General features: G+C 37.6%; 1 protein-coding gene across 3 annotated transcripts; it reads right to left on the reverse strand.

Annotated features, from left to right (window-relative positions):
• Positions 1 to 3,829: 3,829 nt before the first annotated feature.
• On the reverse strand, positions 3,830 to 19,244 carry LOC117107403 (transmembrane protein 246-like). 3 transcript variants are annotated; one of them, XR_004445226.1, is made up of 3 exons: positions 19,145 to 19,200; positions 10,989 to 11,077; positions 3,830 to 6,213 (listed from the first exon to the last, which is right to left on the reverse strand). XR_004445226.1 is itself a non-coding variant. In XM_033249076.1 (2 exons), exon 2 carries the CDS (start codon positions 15,662 to 15,664, stop codon positions 14,447 to 14,449), a length of 1,218 nt encoding a protein of 405 aa, XP_033104967.1. In that variant the 5' UTR covers positions 15,665 to 15,743; positions 19,223 to 19,244; the 3' UTR covers positions 12,797 to 14,446. The 3 variants fall into 3 exon arrangements, 2 of the variants coding, with proteins under 2 accessions (XP_033104967.1, XP_033104965.1); XM_033249076.1 differs by lacking the exons at positions 3,830 to 6,213; positions 10,989 to 11,077; positions 19,145 to 19,200 and adding exons at positions 12,797 to 15,743; positions 19,223 to 19,244; XM_033249074.1 differs by lacking the exons at positions 3,830 to 6,213; positions 10,989 to 11,077 and adding an exon at positions 12,797 to 15,743.
• Between the last annotated feature and the right edge of the window lie 165 nt (positions 19,245 to 19,409).

A 19,409-nucleotide genomic window follows, 5' to 3' on the forward strand; every position in this document is an offset into this window, starting at 1 on the left:
CCCCCGTGCCTAGCCACCCAGGTCCAGTGTCTACCCACCCAGGCCCTGCGCCTATACCTACACCCATACCCCAAGCCTCTACCCACTGAGGTCCTGCGCCTACCCACCCAGGCACAGCACCTCTACCCACCCAGGTCCCGCGCCTCTACCTATCACGCAGGCCATGCACCTCTACCCACCAAGGCCCTGGGCCTAGACACCCAGGCTCTGCGCCTAGCTACCCAGGCCACGTCTCCCCACCCAGGCCCCACGCCTATACCCACACCCTGACGCCTATACCCACACCCAGATCCCGCGCCTCTACCGACCCAGGCCCTGTGCCTCTACCGACCCAGGCCCTGCATCTCTACCGACCTAAGCCACGTGCCTACCCACCCAGGCCTGCGTCTACCCACCTAGGCCCCGCGCCTGTACACACACCCCATGCTTATACCTACACCAAAGCCCTGTGCCTATACCCACACTCAGGTACTGCACACAGTATACCCACACCCAGGCTTCGCGCCTATATACACCCAGGCCCCGCGCCTCTACCTACCCAGTCCCCGCGCCTCAACCCACCCAGTCCCCGCGCCTCAACCCATCCAGGTCCTGTGCCATACACACACAGGCCCAGCGCCTACACACCCATGCCCCGCATCTCTACATATATGGGCCCTGCGCCTATACCTACCCATGCCCCACACCTCTACCTATCGAGGCCCACCCAGGCCCCGTGTCCACAAACCCAGGCCCTGCACCTACACCCCACCTAGGCCCATGCACATCCAGGCCCTGTTTCTCACTTACCCAGGCCCCGCATCTCCTATGCCTAGACCTGGCCCCCGCACCTACCCATCCACACCCGTGCCTACCCACCCAGGCCCTGCACCTATACCTACCCCATACCTCGAGCCTCTACCCACCTAGGTCCCGCGCCTACCCCCCAGGCACAGCACCTCTACCCACCCAGGTCCCGCACCAAGGCCCTGGGCCTAGACACCCAGGTCCTGCTCCTTTACATACCCATGCCCCACACCTCTACCCATCGAGGCCCTGCCCCTCACCTACCCAGGCCTTGCATCTACCCACCAGACTTTGCCTGGCCACCAGGCCTCGCCTAGTTACCAGGCCCAGCGCCTACCCACCCAGGCCCCGCACCTACAGTATACCAAGACCCAGCCAGAAGGCCTCACGTCTCTACCCACCTAGCTGCGAGCATTTACTCACCCAGGCCCCGCGTCCACCCACCCAGGCCCTGCACCTACACCCCACCTAGGCCCATGCACATCCAGGCCCTGTGTCTCACTTACCCAGGCCCCGCATCTCCTATGCCTAGACCCGGTCCCCGCACCTACCCACCCAGGCCTTGCGCCTATACCTATACACCCATATACCGAGCCTCTACCCACCGAGGTCCTGCACCTACCCCCAGACACAGCACTAGCTACCCCCCAAGGTCCTGCACCTCTACCCATCACCCAGGCCATGCACCTCTACCAACCAAGGCCCTGCACTTTTACCTACCCATGTTCTACACCTCTACCCATCGAGGCCCTGTGCCTCACCTACCCAGGCCATGCATCTCTACCCACCAGACTTTGCCTATCCATCAGGCCCAGCGCCTACTCACCCAGGCCCCACACCTACAGTATCCCACACCCAGCCAGAAGGCCTCACGTCTCTACCCACCCAGGGCCTGCGCCTAGCCACCCAGGCCCCGTGTCCACCCACCCAGGCCCTGCACCCCACCCAGGCCCATGCACATCCAGGCCCTGTGTCTCACCCAGGCCCTGCATCTCCCATGCCTAGACCCGGGCCTGCACCTACCCACCCACGCCCCGTGCCTAGCCACCAAAAGGCCCAGTGCTATACCCACCCAGGCCCTGCACCTATACCCACACACAGACCCCGCGCCTACCTGCCCAGGCACAGCATTTCTACCCACGCAAGTCCCTGCCTCTACCCACTCCCAGGCCCTGCACCTCTACCCGCCAAAGCCCCAGGCCTAGATACCCAGGCCTCACGCCTATCCACCCAGGCCACGCCTCTACCCAGGTCCCGCGTCTACCCACCCAGGCCCCACGCCTATACCCACACCCAAGGTCCCACGCCTCTACCTACTCAGGCCCTGTGTTTCTACTGACCCAAGCAATGCATCTCTACCCACCCAGGCCCGCGTTTACCCAGCCAGGTCCCGCACCTATGGCCACCAGATCCTACGCTTATACTCACACCCAGGACCTATGTTTATACCCACATCAAGTCCTGCACATACACCCACACACCCAGGCCCCACGCACATACCCAACCAGGCCACGCGTCTCTCCCACCCAGTCCCCAAGTCTCAACGCATCTAGGCTCCAGCCTATACACACCTTAGGGCCCACGACTACCCACCCATACCCTGTAGTGCACCTCTACCCATCTGGGCCCCGCGCCTACCCACCCAGGTGTCTATTATACCCCTACCCAGGCCTCGCACCTATACCCCCACCCAGGCCTCGCGCCTATACCTGCACTCAGGCCCCGCACCTATGAAAACCCGGGCCCGTCCCTATACCCACCCAGGCCCTGCATCTATAACCACTCATGCCATACAGGATATAGGTATGATTGTAATCAATTCACAGCAAATAATAATGTTACAACTTCAGATTTTTTTTTTTATAGAAAACTAATACAATGCAACCATCTGAAGACCAAGATCTTCAAGAGAAGGCATTCAGTGTCCTTCCAAACATAAAAAAAATGGTAAAGTAGGAATTTAATTAGTTATAGACCCTGAAGATATTGCACAGACATAGTAAATATAGTTACATTATGAAATTGTTTTTTCAATTCAAATCAATATAAATTTATTACAAAACAAATATAAGTTGTACAATTCTGATAAAAGAGAAGGCACATACTGTAAAACGTCAATAGCAAAATCAGTCAAATCTTAAAAAGTGACATTCTCACATTGAAAAATTATTATTATTATTAATATTATTAGAATTATTTCCATCATCATCATCATCATCATCATCATCATCATCACAAAACCACTACATGTACAAATAATTCATTAAAACTTATTATAAGCCCAAACAAGGTAATATATACTGCCACCATGGAGGGTAGAAATTACATAATTTATTTTCTCCTGTGGTTCACCAAATGTTGGTTCAACAAGTTGCTAAACACACCAAGATTTATATTGAAGTGCTTTGATCTCTTTGCCATTATCAACGTTATTATTAAAAGACAGTTCTTATTATTTATATTCCTAAATTATTTACTAATATTAAGATTGTCATCATTGTTTTCACTACTATTAGGAACCCGCACCACCTAGCGGTCCTAAACCAAAACACCTCAGCCGGGGTACTGAACGTAAGCTCTCCCGAGCACGTCAGGCCAACCCCCGACGCCTTCCAACCGTTCAAGGGGACGATGGAAGCAAGACAAACAATGCAGTCTTCTACAGCTTGAGGTTCGGAGAGGGAGCCTCCAATCTCTTTACGGAGTTAATTCCACCAAAAATCGAAACTCCACCAATCCTTCCAGCCATCAAAAAGAGCGGGGAATTGGTGGCAGTGAGCAGAGGCAAATCCTCTGAAGACCTGGAGGTATGATTATAGTTATTATGATTGTGATTTTATGATTATTGTTATTATTATTATTATTATTATTATTATTATTATTATTATTATTATTATTATTGTTATTATTTCTCAAAATCAGACTTTGAGGGGAATATCTTTTGTGTTATTTTCCCCTTAATAACGTCCTGTTATTTTCTTCTTAACGTCATTTTTTTAATTGTTCTCTAATTTCCCCTTAAGGTAGGTTTTAGTAACATTATTATTATATTTTATTACACTACTACTATTACTACTACTACTATTACTACTACTACTACTACTACTACTACTACTACTACTATTATTATTATTATTATTATTATTATCATTATCATCATCAATGGTCGCTATGAGACAAGGCTTGCCTTCTAATTGTGGTCCAAACAATGGCTTCTGTTTTTGTTTTTTGTTTTTTTTTTTGCCTGTCTATACAACTGATTCAGTGTATGTCCATTGTTATATAAAGTTATTATTATTGCAATTAGGTCTGTGAACCAAAGCCTCCGGTCACAACAAACCAACAACCAAGCTTTCGAAGAAAGTTCAAACCATCTAAACAACCAATTGAGAGCAACCACAAACCAGCTCCACCAAAACCAAAACCACCAACTGCCCCATCAAAAGACTCACCGAAGTCGGGCAATTTCCGTCGGAGGATGTACAAATTGTATTAGGCTCCTAATTGCACATACACACACAGATACACCATCTTTGTTTTGCACAATTCCCACTGTCACTCTGTGCCTACTTCCAGACTAATATACTTGTTTTCTTTCAATAATAATCCTCTCAATAATCAGGAAGTTTATCAATTCAAAAAGAAGAATCATCAGTTTTAAATTTAAAGAAATTAACATTAAATATAAATTATAAATTAAAGGAAATTAATATTTTTAAAGGAAGGAATTTTTGATAGAAAAAGAAAATTTAAAAATGATTTTAAAGGGATTATGAATTTTTACAGGTAGTTGGGAATATTAGAGTGAAATTTTGAATAATTTGTTAGTAATTTTTCTCAGCATTTTTCTAAGGTGAATTTTAACATCAAAATTGTTTGAAATATATTTTCTTTGCAGGTTCTTTTAATTAATGGTAAGTACATTCTAGTTTCCACACTCCTATTTCTTGGACATTTCAAATAAACTTTAAATTAATAATTTTACAATTCTAGCTGCACTTTTAAAACTTAATTTTATCAGTATCTATATCCATATTTAAAGTGCAATTTTTACTATGCAATATCTATAAATAACAAACATTTTGTGCAATATTTAACCAGTTTTAAAATTTTCAAACCTAAATCAGTTTCTAAGTATCTTTATCTTAATTATTTTTCCTACTTCTAGACAGGTGTAATATTTTTAAGTATTTCCATCTTTATCATAATTGTTTTAATTACCTTTTCATCTAACCAACCAATATTACTGTTTAATCAACAATATTATTACTACTACTATTATAGGAAATTGGAAAATGGTGTTACTTAATAACATACAGAGAGGTATAATTCCAGTCAATTCTTAACCTTTTTTCTAATTCTTGTATGCTGCCTCAGCTTACATTGTCTTCTATCATTTTTCTACCTCTAATTTTATCAATTTACTATTGGCTTTCTTTGATTCCCTTTTCAATGCATCGTTACAATCACCTTTCATCTACTTTATTTTCTCTATACGCTTTTATATCTCTGTTGAACCTGTCTTTAACAGTAACATTGTACATTTTACATCAAACTCCTATTACAATTGCTCATTTTGTTAAATCACTGAGGAAAGCATTTTTCTTGTCAATTAATTGCTTAGATAATCATGACATGACCTTTGTGTCATTGTTGCAGGGGGAGGGGGCAGCCTTAACACCTTATTCGATGAGGTGGTTTATTTAGACACCTATAAGGGAGTTTTTTACAAACAACGGTTTCTGTCTAATCTTCTTCCTAAGTGGGAAATTGTTGGGGCTGTTACTTATTCACCCATGCACTGATTGCATTGTCGCTGGATAACTGGGCCATCCAAACATTGCATATGGATACCGAATTGAAAACATATCGCCGTCGCTGATAAGTGTTCCCTCGAATGCCAGCACAACTGGGAAAGGGAAAGCTATGTTAAATGGGGTGGGGGAATTTGCTTGCCAGGGGTGCAGTGGTGTCAGACACCTCTTCCTGCCGGGAACGGCTTTACACCTGCCTTGTTTCTCACTGGGAAATCAGGGGATGGTGTTCCATTCCGAACTTCTGCAGCCTTGACCGGGTGATCAAGCATCAGACGTTCCACAAGGGCACTCTGTCTCTAGTGTTCCGGGCCATCCAATCTGGAGACTGGGCTGTGTCTAAAAGACGCCTGTTTTTATGTCGCATCCATCTGGCAAGCTGCAAGTTACTGCCACTCTGCCAGCTGTTCCTGCATGCCAGTTTATGGTTCCTCCATTTGGCCTGCGTACAGCTTCCAGTGTCCTCATTCAGGTAGTCAAAGACCTAGAGGTCACTTTCTACGCTGGGGAAATTCAGGTTTTCTTGTTCCGAACGACTGTCTTATTCTCCCCGACTTTCTAGATGAAGTTCCCCTGTAATTGTTGACCAATCTTACTGAATCTCTGGGTTTTACTATCAAGAGAAAAGTCAAATCTTGTCACATTTAGTACCTATCATACCCGGGGTGATAGTCTTCATATTAAAAGTGATGTTTTTATTCTATGAGTGTGATGAACAAAGGTACACAGTTGAACTTGCCTAAGTCGATTGCAAAATGCCATTGAAAAATTGTTCGACTTACAGCTTGTTAATTAATTAAAACATTACAATTTGGCATGTAAAATAAGATAAAGTTAGGAAAAGTCGACTTTGGCAAGTTTAACTCTATAGGGATTATAAGGCTTTAGTATAAGTTAGACAGGCATTGATTTAAGAGGTAAGTAGAAAAATGAATTAGTTTCTCGTCATCACCTGCACTTTTTTTGTCACCTCATATTTTGGTTTTTTATTTACAAAAAATAAACTTTTTTTGGCATTGCAATCCTTAGAAGCTAGAATAGAATCATATTGTAGGCCTAAAAAACATACAGATAATGACAAGAAATTAATTTATTTTTCTTGGCCTTTTAACAGGTATTAGATAAGCAATGAGTCTTTAAGGTAGAAATATGGGCCTGCTCAAGCTCAGAATAATTTTCCACTTAATTAACACTTTACTTTTACAAGTACAGAAAAAAGTGCATTTTCCACTTAATTATTCTTTTAATTCTGGAATAATTCAAGGTAAAAACCCTTTACACAAGTTAAGCCGGAGAGCATTTTTTAAAATGTTTATTTTTATTTTTTATATTTTTTCATTTTTTTTTTCCTAATGGTTTCGAATTGGATGTACCGGTAAGTTGAATTTTTTAAAGTTTTAAAACTAAATTTAATGCATGAGATTTTGTCCTTATTTTAATACTGCTCATCAATACAACATTAGAGTAAGTTAAATCACTTAAACTATTGGTAATTAAGCTAGGTCAAGTTCTTAATTTTAAGTAAGAATAGTTTTCTCTGTGGATGTGCTCTTCTCTGTCTCGTAGACATTCACAAGGTCAAGCCCGTAGGCAGGATTTTTAAAGGTGGGGGGGGGGGGATTTTCTAATTTTTCATAAAAGAGCACTCTGAGTCCTTCCTTAGCCTACCTTAGCCACACACTGGCTGGGATAAATGTTAAAGATATAACACCTCAGATGTCTGGAAATGGCAATAAAAAGGCCAAATTTCAAATATTTTGAGTTAATTTCAACAACTTCCATGGTACATTTTAATAATAATTTAAAAGGACATTTAAAGTCAAGTTGTACTTTACAGTAAATTTATCAGTTTCACTTTAATAACATTGCAACTGTGATGATACAATAGAAATTAAGCAAAGTATAGCTTTGTAAATAAATTAACTTTAAATTTATATTATTTTATTATAGAATAATGCATTACCATCAATTTCAAATTTTAGATAGCATAAAACTTTTAATAATAATAATAATAATAACAATAATAATATAATTAATAATGATAATAATAACAATAACAATAATTAATAATAATAATAATAATAATAACAATAATAATATAATTAATAATGATAATAATAATAACAATAACAATAATTAATAATAATAATAATTATAATAATAATAATATTTATAGAGCGCACATATCCACTGCATAGTGTTCAAGACTCTACAGGAGAAAGAACCCAAAAATTTATTGTGATAAAGAAAAATCTTTTCCTGAAAAATAAATGAATATGTAATGGAACAAAACATTATAGTGTTAAAAAAAGTTGCACAATGGAAAATAAATAATATTTACCGTATGTATTATTAAAAGAAGCAGTCGTATTAAAATAAAATATGCAATAAACAAGGAAAATATCCTCAGAGTAACATTTATTTTAAAATTATTATGATTATTGTCACCGCCTACACAATTATATTTAAATACTCAAGGGAATTATTTTGTTTTCCAATCTAAGCCATACAACAAAAAAATATAAACACTACTAAAAAAATAAAATAAAATATAAATATTTATAATATAAATATAAATAAAATATATATAAATATTTTCATTATACAGTATTAATATATACTTAAACCTGTCAGCTAATGCTGTGTGATTGCCACGATAATTTGTAAAAAACCTCAATGTCTGTGCAGTGCTCTAACATGCCCATGGATTTACAGCACTTCTGATTCAATTTAAATAGGCCGACTTAGGTGAGAATTTTTCAGAAAAGATTGAAAGTTTTTCTTTTTTTAAATTCGCAAAAGAGGCATAAAAAATATCTTGCCTTATCTTAACTCGAAAACTGGAGAAGGGGTATAAAACTGTTATAGTGGGAGTCTTGGTCACCAGAAGCCCACCTTGAATGTTGTGATGGTATCATCGTGTAAAGACAATGACGCATCTGCGACCCAAGCCTCATGTACGTGAGCAGATGTGTGCTGGATGTGTTCACTGAATGAATGTCACTCTGACTCATCAAGCTATGGTAAAATTTGAATGCTGGACTGTGATGTTTAATTGACAAGACAAAAAACGTGAATTTATGTTTTATGCACGTACAATGCTTAGTTTCCTAACTACACAGCAAAACTTATCCTCTCAAACACTGTGTGCAAAAATGGTGATGAAGGCTGATGGATGGAGAAGAATCATGTACCTGAGTTTTGAACAGCCCAGTAAAGTAGGACAAACAAATTGTATGGTGATATTCCAGCCTTCCAGCACTTACAAGATACCAAAACCATAACCAGATTTTTTAAGTGACTCAAACGAAAGAACCAAAAAGAGCAAATACAAAATGGACTGTCACAAAGAAGATTATTGCCATTCAACTTGATGATGTTGATGTGACCAGCTGATTCATGGAGTAACTGATCTACAACTGCCCCAGCTCTTAGAGGTGCATCCGTGGTAATCTGGACATTTCCAAGATGCCGAAGGAAAAAGACACACATCCTTATGAAGCCGCAAATCTGCATGCATTAATCAGAGAAATGATGACAGCAGGTCCAATGAAGAGAAGGATCCAAAATTTGGCTGACAAAGAGTTACACTAATTAAGCAATTACTAACACATAGTTATCCACAGAATGGGAGTTCAATCAATGAGGGGCCCACCTATTACAGGTAAGGAAATAGGATTGATTTTATTTGTTTAATCACAAAAACCAATCTGGGATGGAGATATAGAAGGGTGTTAATTCGGGTAAGTATTTTATTCATAGACTAACAGCATCACTTTTGATTACGATTCCCTCCCTCATGGTAAATGGGTACCAAGATAGGATTAGATTTTTCCCTGTTCATATTAACACCTAGAAATTGGGCAGATTCATCACAACTTGTAGGTGACTCCAGCCTAAAGTCGTTAAAGATGGGCCAGCCGTCCAGGCACATTAAATACCTGATTCCCCTGGGGTAAAAAGTGTGCCACTTGGGCTTTGATTACCCATATGAGGACTCCAGGGAGCTGGACACAGACTGAATGGTAGAACTAAAGACTGGTACACAAGGCCATCTGGCAGAGTTGCAGCTACTTGTAGTCTGCAGGATGGATATTGACATGAAAATAGGCATCTTTCTAAAGACACAGTCTATTCTCTGGAGTGGAGGCTCTGGAAGACTACAGGCAGGGAGCCCGTGGAATTTCTGAGGCCTGATTGCCTGGTTAAGGTTGCCGAGATTCAGAATTGGACACCAATCCCTATGGTTTCTCGGTGAGAAATGGGGTAGGCATAAGTCGATTCCTGTAGGAGGGGTGTCTGATGCCATCACACCTTTGGGAAGCAAATTCTCCCACCTTATTGGATATGGCTTTCCCTTTCTCAGAGTGGGCTTGGATCGAGTCGCCATCTGAACGCGTATTGGCGGCGGTGATATGAATTGGGTAGTCATAGGCAATAGGTTGGCGGACCCAGTTATCTAGATACAGTGTGCTTCATGTATGGATGAAAATTCATCAGTCCTGATGAGTGACTGGTTAGGGAGAGGTTTGGGCAGAAACTGTTGTCTGTATGGATTATCCCTTGGGCGATTAAATCTGCCATCCCGTCAAACTTGCCTCTCTGCATGGTGGGCAGTCCACCGCCTGCCTTTTATCCCTTGAGCAATTAAATCTGCCATCCCGTCAAACTTTCCTCTCTGCATGGTGGGCAGTCCACCGCCTGCCTTTTATCCCTTGAGCAATTAAATCTGCCATCTCGTCAAACTTTCCTCTCTGCATGGTGGGCAGTCCACCGCCTGCCTTTTATCCCTTGAGCAATTAAATCTGCCATCTCGTCAAACTTGCCTCTCTGCATGGTGGGCAGTCCACTGCCTGCCTTTTATCCCTTGGGCGATTAAATCTGACATCCCGTCAAACTTGCCCCCCTGCATGGTGGGCAGTCCACTACTTGCCATCTTATCTATCTACTCTACATCTTACTCTTTTGCACTGTCTTCTTCCTAATTCTTTTTATCTCCTTACATTACTTCTTTCTCTACTTTGTCTCTTCTTTAGATTGACCAAATCCAATTGTTAACATCAACTATCTATTGTACCTCCTTAGTCACACTATTTTTACCTATAGTCTGTAAGATCTTGCAGTAATAAATAATATTAACATCTTTATTATTTGTATTGTTGTATGCAGTAAATTAATGTAAAGGAATTACTGAAAACAATTTTCTGACCATTAAAAGTATATACCTGTCTGGTGCGCTGATAATTAATTTTGAAAATGATAAGATAAAGATAGATATTGGTTGTGTGAAATACTTTTTCATAAATTAAAAAAAAAAAAAAAAAAAAAAGATTAGATTAGATTAAGCATTCCTTTTCATAGGTTTAAGTGGATTCTAGTTGTACTGACCTTTTTAGTCCATCTTCATAAAAGAACTTAATAACAAATTCATCCTTCAGTTTTCAACAAAAGTTAATAAGTGACATTTACCATCTTGTCTAAAATGCAAAGTAAATGAAAACAACTTTTTAAAAGATTAACCCTTTGACTCCCTTCTACCAGTTTTTAAAGAATTTTCCTAATGAAATTATTGCAAAAAACAAAAAAACAAAAAAATCCCCAAAAAACAAAAAAAACATTATCATGCCCTTCCTGAAGTGATTATCTGTACTGCTTGGGATTATAATGCGAACATTGATGCGTATATGTGTATGTGTGTGCAAAAACAGCCTAAATAATACAAATTTTTATTGCTACTTATGGAACCAGAAGTATGCAAAACCTCCACCAACATCGGAAAAATGAGAGAAAATGAATTAATAATCATGTGCTGAATTGAAGAAAATAAAACTGTGCTTTATGAAAAAGTTTATAACGTTTTACTACAGAATACAGAATATTTTATATTTTTCTATATCATTATATATATTTATCAAGAAATTAAATGTTTATATATCTTTACTATGCAATTGCTGAGTAATACAAAACTATGTGCAATAATCATACAGTATTTTGTGCAATAAAACCATACTTTGAGACGACTTAATTCAATTTCTGTGAATTTATTTGTCTGTTGTAGAATTGTTTAACAACAATAATTGAATAAATCATTGAATACAGTACTGTATCATAAAATGTGCATTTAACTATTTCAATTAAACAATTTGTTTTGATTAAAATTATATATATTCATACATAAAATTTAAAAAAATTATAATAATTATGTATATTTTCCATTTATTTTTACATTAAATTAAATATAAAATGTGGCATTTAAATTCAGCACAGGCCTAATACTGTACTGTAATTTATATTGTTAAATCTTTCCATATTTAAACAAAGGCACATCTCAGTTAAATTAGTATTGTAAATAAAAGCACATAAATAAATTATCAGGGATGTACAGTAGTTACGGTGGGTAGAGGTGGGTGGGGCCACCCAGACTAAAGCTAATTTTGTGGCCCTCTACCTGCCATGATTTGCCCATTATTAAAATGGACTCTTATTATTTAGAGTTTACCAATGTTCTCACCAACCAACCCTATCATGCACCCTAAAGCCACAATCGCACTGGACTTTTTTTGGTAAAACTAACCAACACGTTGGCTAGTTTTACCATAATTAGTCCAGTGCGAACAGCACAGGAAGTTTACCTGACAGGAAACTTACCCAAGCCGCGCGATTAATTTAACCGAGTCCCGCTTGCCCAGGAAAACTGACCAGGTTAGTTTTACCTACAGGAAAGTCCAATGCGAACAGCGCGAGTCGGGTAAACTTCCCAAGTCATCACAGTGAATGACCTTCCTCAGGCTGTCAGGCAATTACGCATGAGCTGTGACCTGGAATAAAACGTCACACACAAACATCTTGATTAATTTCGCGCGTGTTTGCTAGGGTCTTGATTTTGAGTAATTTTGTCATTTTTTTCACTTGTTTACTCGGTTTGTTTTAATGGCCGATTTATATGGAGCATTAATAAATGTGCTAGGTCTTGGTGAGACAATCCATCGCGATTATCAACAAATACAACATGATGTGGGCCCTGTCTTAGCGCCCCCAATAGTTGAATCTGTACGAATGGTTAGTTTCACCATGGCCTGTGGTAAAACTAACCACGTCGATAAATCCCAGTGCGAACGACAGGAAGTTTACCCATTGGAATGTTACCCACAGTCTTGGTAAAAATTTCCCTATTTTAAATCCAGTGCGATTGCGGCTTTAGTTTTCTACAGCTATAACCACTACCTCTATCTCAATCTGTAGTACTTTGGCAGGATTTTCTTACAAGAAGGTGAAACTTGACATATTGTCACAGATCACTATTAGTCTACATCATATAATTTTATAATAGGGAAACAGAATTACAAAGCACAACAATTTTTAATTTCATTATAGGGAAACAGAATTACAAAGAACAACAATTTTTAATTTTATAATAGGGAAACAGAATTACAAAGCACAACAATTTTTGGCTTATTTTTACAAACTGAGAAGGCTAGAATGCGTCTTGAAAATAACTTTTATGGGTATTACGGCAAAACTTTTGTTTATACCTTGTTATAGCAAACCCACCGGCCATCATTAATGATCATTTCAAATAAAATTGTATTTTTGGCCAATTAAAGCACCCACCACCAAAAAAAATCTAAATTTCAAGAAAAAAAAAAAGGTTTTACTTTATTTAGAAATCTCCAAGAATAAGATATGTGTATTTCATCCCAACTACACAATCACCATTACTGTATATTGTTTATACAGTATTCACCCTTTTAATTTTATTTTCACCTCCATCTGGATGTTTTTGGCAAAACTATTTGCTTAATAAGAAAAAAATTTATTTTTATTTTTCTTTCTGCCCTCCTCTGATGATCTTAAAAAAAAAAAGTTTTCGAAACAAGGTATAAAATGTCTCGCCTTATAGGTGTGTTATAGTGCACAACTTTTTTAAGCAGCTAGGCTGCTTAAAAAATTTTCAAAAAAGGATCTTGTCAACATTTTGAAATTTTCTACAAATTTTACTTTGTGAAGGAATTCCACTTTAATTTTTATCACAGGACATGACAATCCGTCCAAATATTATCTAGATTAAATTGTAATTGTTGTGGAATTGCCCAATACCGTACAATATGGTACAATACAGACCATCTTGCAGTAAATCAATGCTAATTACATATAAATTTTGCTGCAGCACAGTACATTAATAATGATAGCTTATACATGAACTATGTGTACTGAGGTAGAAATACACTTTCTGGGAAGGGAAGCAAAGCACCATAACCGCACCGTATACTCGCATTTAAGCGTCAACCCTTGAGTTTGAGAAGATTTTTGGTTGATTTTGTATTCAATCAACATTTAGTAGCTTCATTGTAGTAGTAAATTCACGCGTTACGGACGATCCGCACATAAGACCATCATGATTTAACCCTTTAAATTCTCAAGTGAATTTTGCCACGGTCACTGACGCCCATTAAGCCCCACTGTCATCATCCGCTAAAATAAGGGTAAGTGCATCACTGACGTTGAATGATTGCTACCGATTTGGCCATTTTGAAGGCTTCTGCACGTCCAGTTGCGGCAACAATAGGGAAACCCCTAAAATTACTCATTAAATAGAGGGCAGCAGCACCAAAGTCAGTCCGTACATAATTCGGAGCGGGCTTCCTGCAACAGTAAATTGGTTCATATATTATACGGACCGCAACTTCAAAGGGTTAACTCTAAAATTTGTTCATACTGTAGTGCATAAAAGATAACCCCCTGTTTTTCTATCGTTATTTGTTATTTTAAGCCTGGTCTTATTATGCGAGTATACTTACGATACTGTATGTCACAACTACTGTACAGATACAAATTATTTATTATTTTCACGTCATAAAGGAGTGTGGATCCTTTGGTTCTTTGTGAAGAGATGAAAATAAACCAATATGGTCAAATAGATTTGGCACAACTAAATACTGTTTTAAAGAGAGCTGTTGAAAAAACCTACTGATTGCGACATCTAATGGATACGTATTGTGGCAAGTAATTCCACGCAAGTGATTCTCTAAGAGTTCTATATACTTTGTCTTGTACAGAACTGCAGGAATGCAACATTCAGGAGCGGACACGATAGAATAGTAATCGGGAGACAACATTCGCAACGACAAGAGATAAGGCCGTCCAATTACAAACATCAACAATCCAATATAAAATGACCACATGATAAACATTATAAAACTTTGAGAACACGTCTTGTCAGTGAACCAGAATATGCTGAAAATTGCATATAATATACCGCCCCCAAAAGCCCCAACAGCAATGAGTTCTATAATTAGGCGGGACTCAGCTCCATAACCTTCCCATTTTTCAGGAAAGTAGAATTTGACAGACGCCAATGTATCTGTGTTCTTTTGAAGTCTACCTCTAACAAATTTATTCTCTATTCTAGTTGTTACTAGGTGATCCAGCTCTTTTATAAACTGTGGATACGGTAAGGCATCGTCTTGGACAAGGATCGAGTATGTCGCGTTAAACTTCCGAATATGATTCATGCAAAAAACATAATCCTGTTTCTCAAGCTCACGAGAATTTGGTAATCGTTTCTTCAGTGGAGATCTCACTTTATGTACAGAAGGCACATACTTTGCTAGCTCCCACGCTGTTCCATGTTCCTCAGGGTCAGACTGAGCATTGCATAGGAAAAATACAACATCTTTTTTATTGTACTTTTTAAGTAGCTTATCAAACCGGGCCACCACGCGTGGCAAATACTGAGGAGAGTATGGTTTAGAATTTGTGTCTAATGCACGTCTTTTAACTGTGATAATTCCAATTGCGTATTTTGGATTTCGCGTTACAAAAGCTTGGTTGTAAAATTCTATGCTACTTTCAGGCGGTTCCATATCAGAAAAGTATTTGTAAGCTTTTTTGGCCTCGAACGTGTCTTTCTTTATTGCACTGTCAACAGTGTGTGTACTTTTCCTACGGACATAGTACCGTGAAAAGGGAAGATTCCAGCACATTATTGGTAGTATAATGCCGAAAGTAAGCAAGTATACGAATACGATGATGAAAATTGCAATTTTAAATTGTTTTTGCCTCATCTCGCAATATGGTGATATTTTGCGACATGAATATACAGTTGTAACACCAGTCAAAGATCACAATAAGCTTAGTAGACATCTGCATGGACAAATAAAAAAAAAATATTGTAAGATTGAAGTTGGCTATAACCTTAAGACAAATTCCATGAGAATTACAAAGGAGAAATTTAAAGTATTGTCCCTTGAAAATGACAAAAAAATCATGAAAAATATTTCTGAATTTATCTTGCTCATTTTGCAGTTAATCATGTTCAAAATTATTGAATTTAATACATGTGTACTCTGATTTTTAAAATTGATAACAATAAAACTCTTTCAGTGACTGCAAGTGTTTCTATCTTTTTGTGCTGCAAAATGATGTGTAAACATTTTTGAAATACACTAATTTCTATGTTCAAGTTGATCATGTTTACGTAATACAGGACTTTAAAATGGGTAAGTTAATTTCAAAAATGATTTTTTTTTTATTTTGCATGGGACAATACATCTTTAAGATAATTAAACTGTACACTAAAAAAAATGATGACAGTTATATAGAATAGTAACTGAATACAAAAAATAAACTGATAATAATATTCACAACATACTCTCGTTACTCTGCTTAGAATCACTTATGCATTTAGTGTAGCATATGCAAATTAGTCACTCAACCTTAAGGTCAGGCAATCAATTTATACAGGTAAGTTGTCAATAACAAATCAATACATTGATATACTGGTTTTTTTTAAATGTACCTCACAAGAAGATATATTATATAAACAGGTATTTTAATAGTAAATAATTTAATAAAAAATAGTAGGGCTACCATTGCTTACCAACATAACATTCCTCTTTAAATTCAGACATTCTATGAAATGCATGTGGGCTTCATATTATCATTATAAGGGTCTGCTAATTCAATGCCTTAGAAATCAGATATTAATTTCCTGTGGCCTTACTTGTTAATTACTACCACTAATAGCTTAGACGGTGAAAAATTGATGTTTAATAAGTTTTTTATTTATTCACACTCCCAAATTTAAACTGAGACCAGTCAATTCTGGCTTATAAGTGAAAAACTGGACATATTACAAAACATGCATACACAATTTAACAATTTTTAAAACAAACTATACAAACATTTCTTAAAATATGAATTTCTTAAACACAATAGACTGATGTAAGAAGAGGATTTGAAAAGCAAATTTAGCTACCCTATAACAGTGGTTGCCATCACTCATTACAAAATTAAATTTGTCATTTAGTGGTTAGATCTGCAAAGGATGGGTTGATTTGAACAATATCATCATACAAGTGGGATCTGATATCACTGTATATTGGACATTCAGTAAAACCGGTATATTGTTATAACGCTGTTTCAATTGTAATCGGGGCGCAACCTGGCTAACGCTTGTCTACAGTACAAACAAGCCAACAAAATAGAAAGACAATAACACGCAAAACAAAGTCAAAAGAAAATTGAAAAACTCGGCCCGAACCAACACCAACTCGGCCCAACCGACACTTCGGACCAAACTCAACTGGGACCAAAACCAACTCTGCCCAGACGAAAACTACCCAAATGAATAGCGATCGCGATTACACAATACCCAAATAACAATTCAATTGAATCGAAATAGAATATTGAATACGACTACTAAATAATAATACATTGTTGTAGTAAAATGATAATAATAATAATTAATATTATTTATTTATTATCATTATTTTAGTATTATTATTATAATTACAATTAATATTTATAGGCCTAATATTATTTTTCTTTATTATTACTATTCTTATCATTTCTTTTTATGTTATATGCGAATTATTACTACTGTAGGCCCAATTAATTTTATCTTTTAGTAGAATTTTAACATACCTTTATAAAATAATGAATATATTTGTATGAACATAAAGCAAAATAACATACTCAAATATGACAGATTTATTCAGGTACATTTAATTCAAACTGGCTACATTTAAAGTTTTTTTTCAATTCATGATGGGAAATTTTAGAAGTAAACTTTAGGCCTACTGTCATTTTAGGCTGGCTACCCCAGCAGGTTTTTTTATTTTTACAATAAATCTAACACTTTGGAATAAAACAGGTGCACTACATTTTCTGGTAAATATTTTTTGGTAAACTGTTAATTTCAGATTAACAGCACTCAATCTGTTTTCCGATGAATGTAGTGCCTTGCAAAAACTGACAACAAAAGTCAACTATTCATTTTACACACAGGGAACAACTAACCATAAATAACCTTCCTATAACCTTCTTGAATAATCAATATCGTACATAGGTGTAGTCATAGTGTCAATGTGCTTAAAAGAGATGAATAAACTATTAAATTTTGTATGCATAATTAAATATTTTTTTGGAGAAATTTATTGTTAAACGATTAAATATTTCGGAAATCATAAAAGAATAAGGAAGTTATGTTATGATGGTTTTAACACATTTATAATTAGGTCTATTATGTTCGGCATTATCCGAATACAGACCTGCCAACCCTTGGGTCATGAAAATCTGGAGATTTTTTTTAAGAATCTGAAAAAAAAATCTGGAGATTTACCAAAAAATCTGGAGGTTTCCAGAAATAACCAAAAGATGATGCAAGACACCAAAAAAGTCGATAAAGTCACTTCACTATAAATCATTGGCCGTTGATGGCGACATTCGAATTGAAAATGGCTGCTTTTGTATTGCACCGCGAAGCAAGCAGGCGGCGAAAAACATTGAATAATAACGATCAAATCAATTAAATTATGCATAAATCGGAGTATTTTTGGGGAGGGTGGTGGCCTGTGAAATCTGGTGAATATTAGATTTGATCGGGAGAACTGGAGATTTGTTTAAATATCGAGTGACACCCAACAGGATCGGGTGAGTTGGCAGGTCTGTGAATACAATTGTGTAAATTTTTAATTAGTCTACGTTAGAAATTATTACACATAACAAAAGTATGTCTATATGAACAAAGAAATAATTTATGTCTGAAACTATTACTCAAATAACATTAGAATTAGATAAAACGAATAAATAAGATAAAATAACAGTTAGGATACATTAAACAAAAATCATTAGGAATCATTAACAGATAGATTAATAAATAATATTAATGGGCGGAGTTGGTTTTGGATCCGTGTTGTCGTTTGGGCTGAGTTGGTTGGTCTGAGTTGTTGTCTGGGCTGAGTTGGTTTTGATCCGAGTTGGTTCTTCTGAGCCGAGTTGGATTTGGGCCGAAATTACCTGCTACCCTTAGTTAGCCTTGTGCCTAGGCCCTAGTCTAAGCTGAGCATCATCAAATGCGGCAAGCCTAGTCAAGGCCTCAAAACATTGTTTTTTAGAGCGGATCAGGTGCGATCCATGGATGGACCGCGGGTACGTAGCCGAATATCTTCTGCAATGAGTTATGGCTAGGCCTAGAACCTATATAGCTTCATAATATCGCTAAAAATTAAATAATTAGGATTAGTCATTAGGTTTCACCTTACCAAAAATTAGTTAGGCCTAAATTGCCTTGTCAGTCAGAGTCCCAGTAGTAAGTACTTATACTCTTTGTAAGTACTCACTGTGATCGAACTGTTCCTGTTCCTGTAGTCGGTATGCATGTTCTATTGTAATCGAAGGGATATTCATGATTGGAAATGAACTATTTTACGATTTAAAGTGGTACATTATAAATGCAAATAAAAATACAACGTCCTAATGCTTTAAAAATTTCATAATTTAGGCCTACTTTTAGTTTTATGCATTATC

Source organism: Anneissia japonica, unplaced genomic scaffold, assembly GCF_011630105.1.
Source record: "Anneissia japonica isolate Jap-2015-1 unplaced genomic scaffold, ASM1163010v1 scaffold9668_len1562885_cov226, whole genome shotgun sequence".
NCBI lineage: Eukaryota > Metazoa > Echinodermata > Crinoidea > Comatulida > Comatulidae > Anneissia > Anneissia japonica.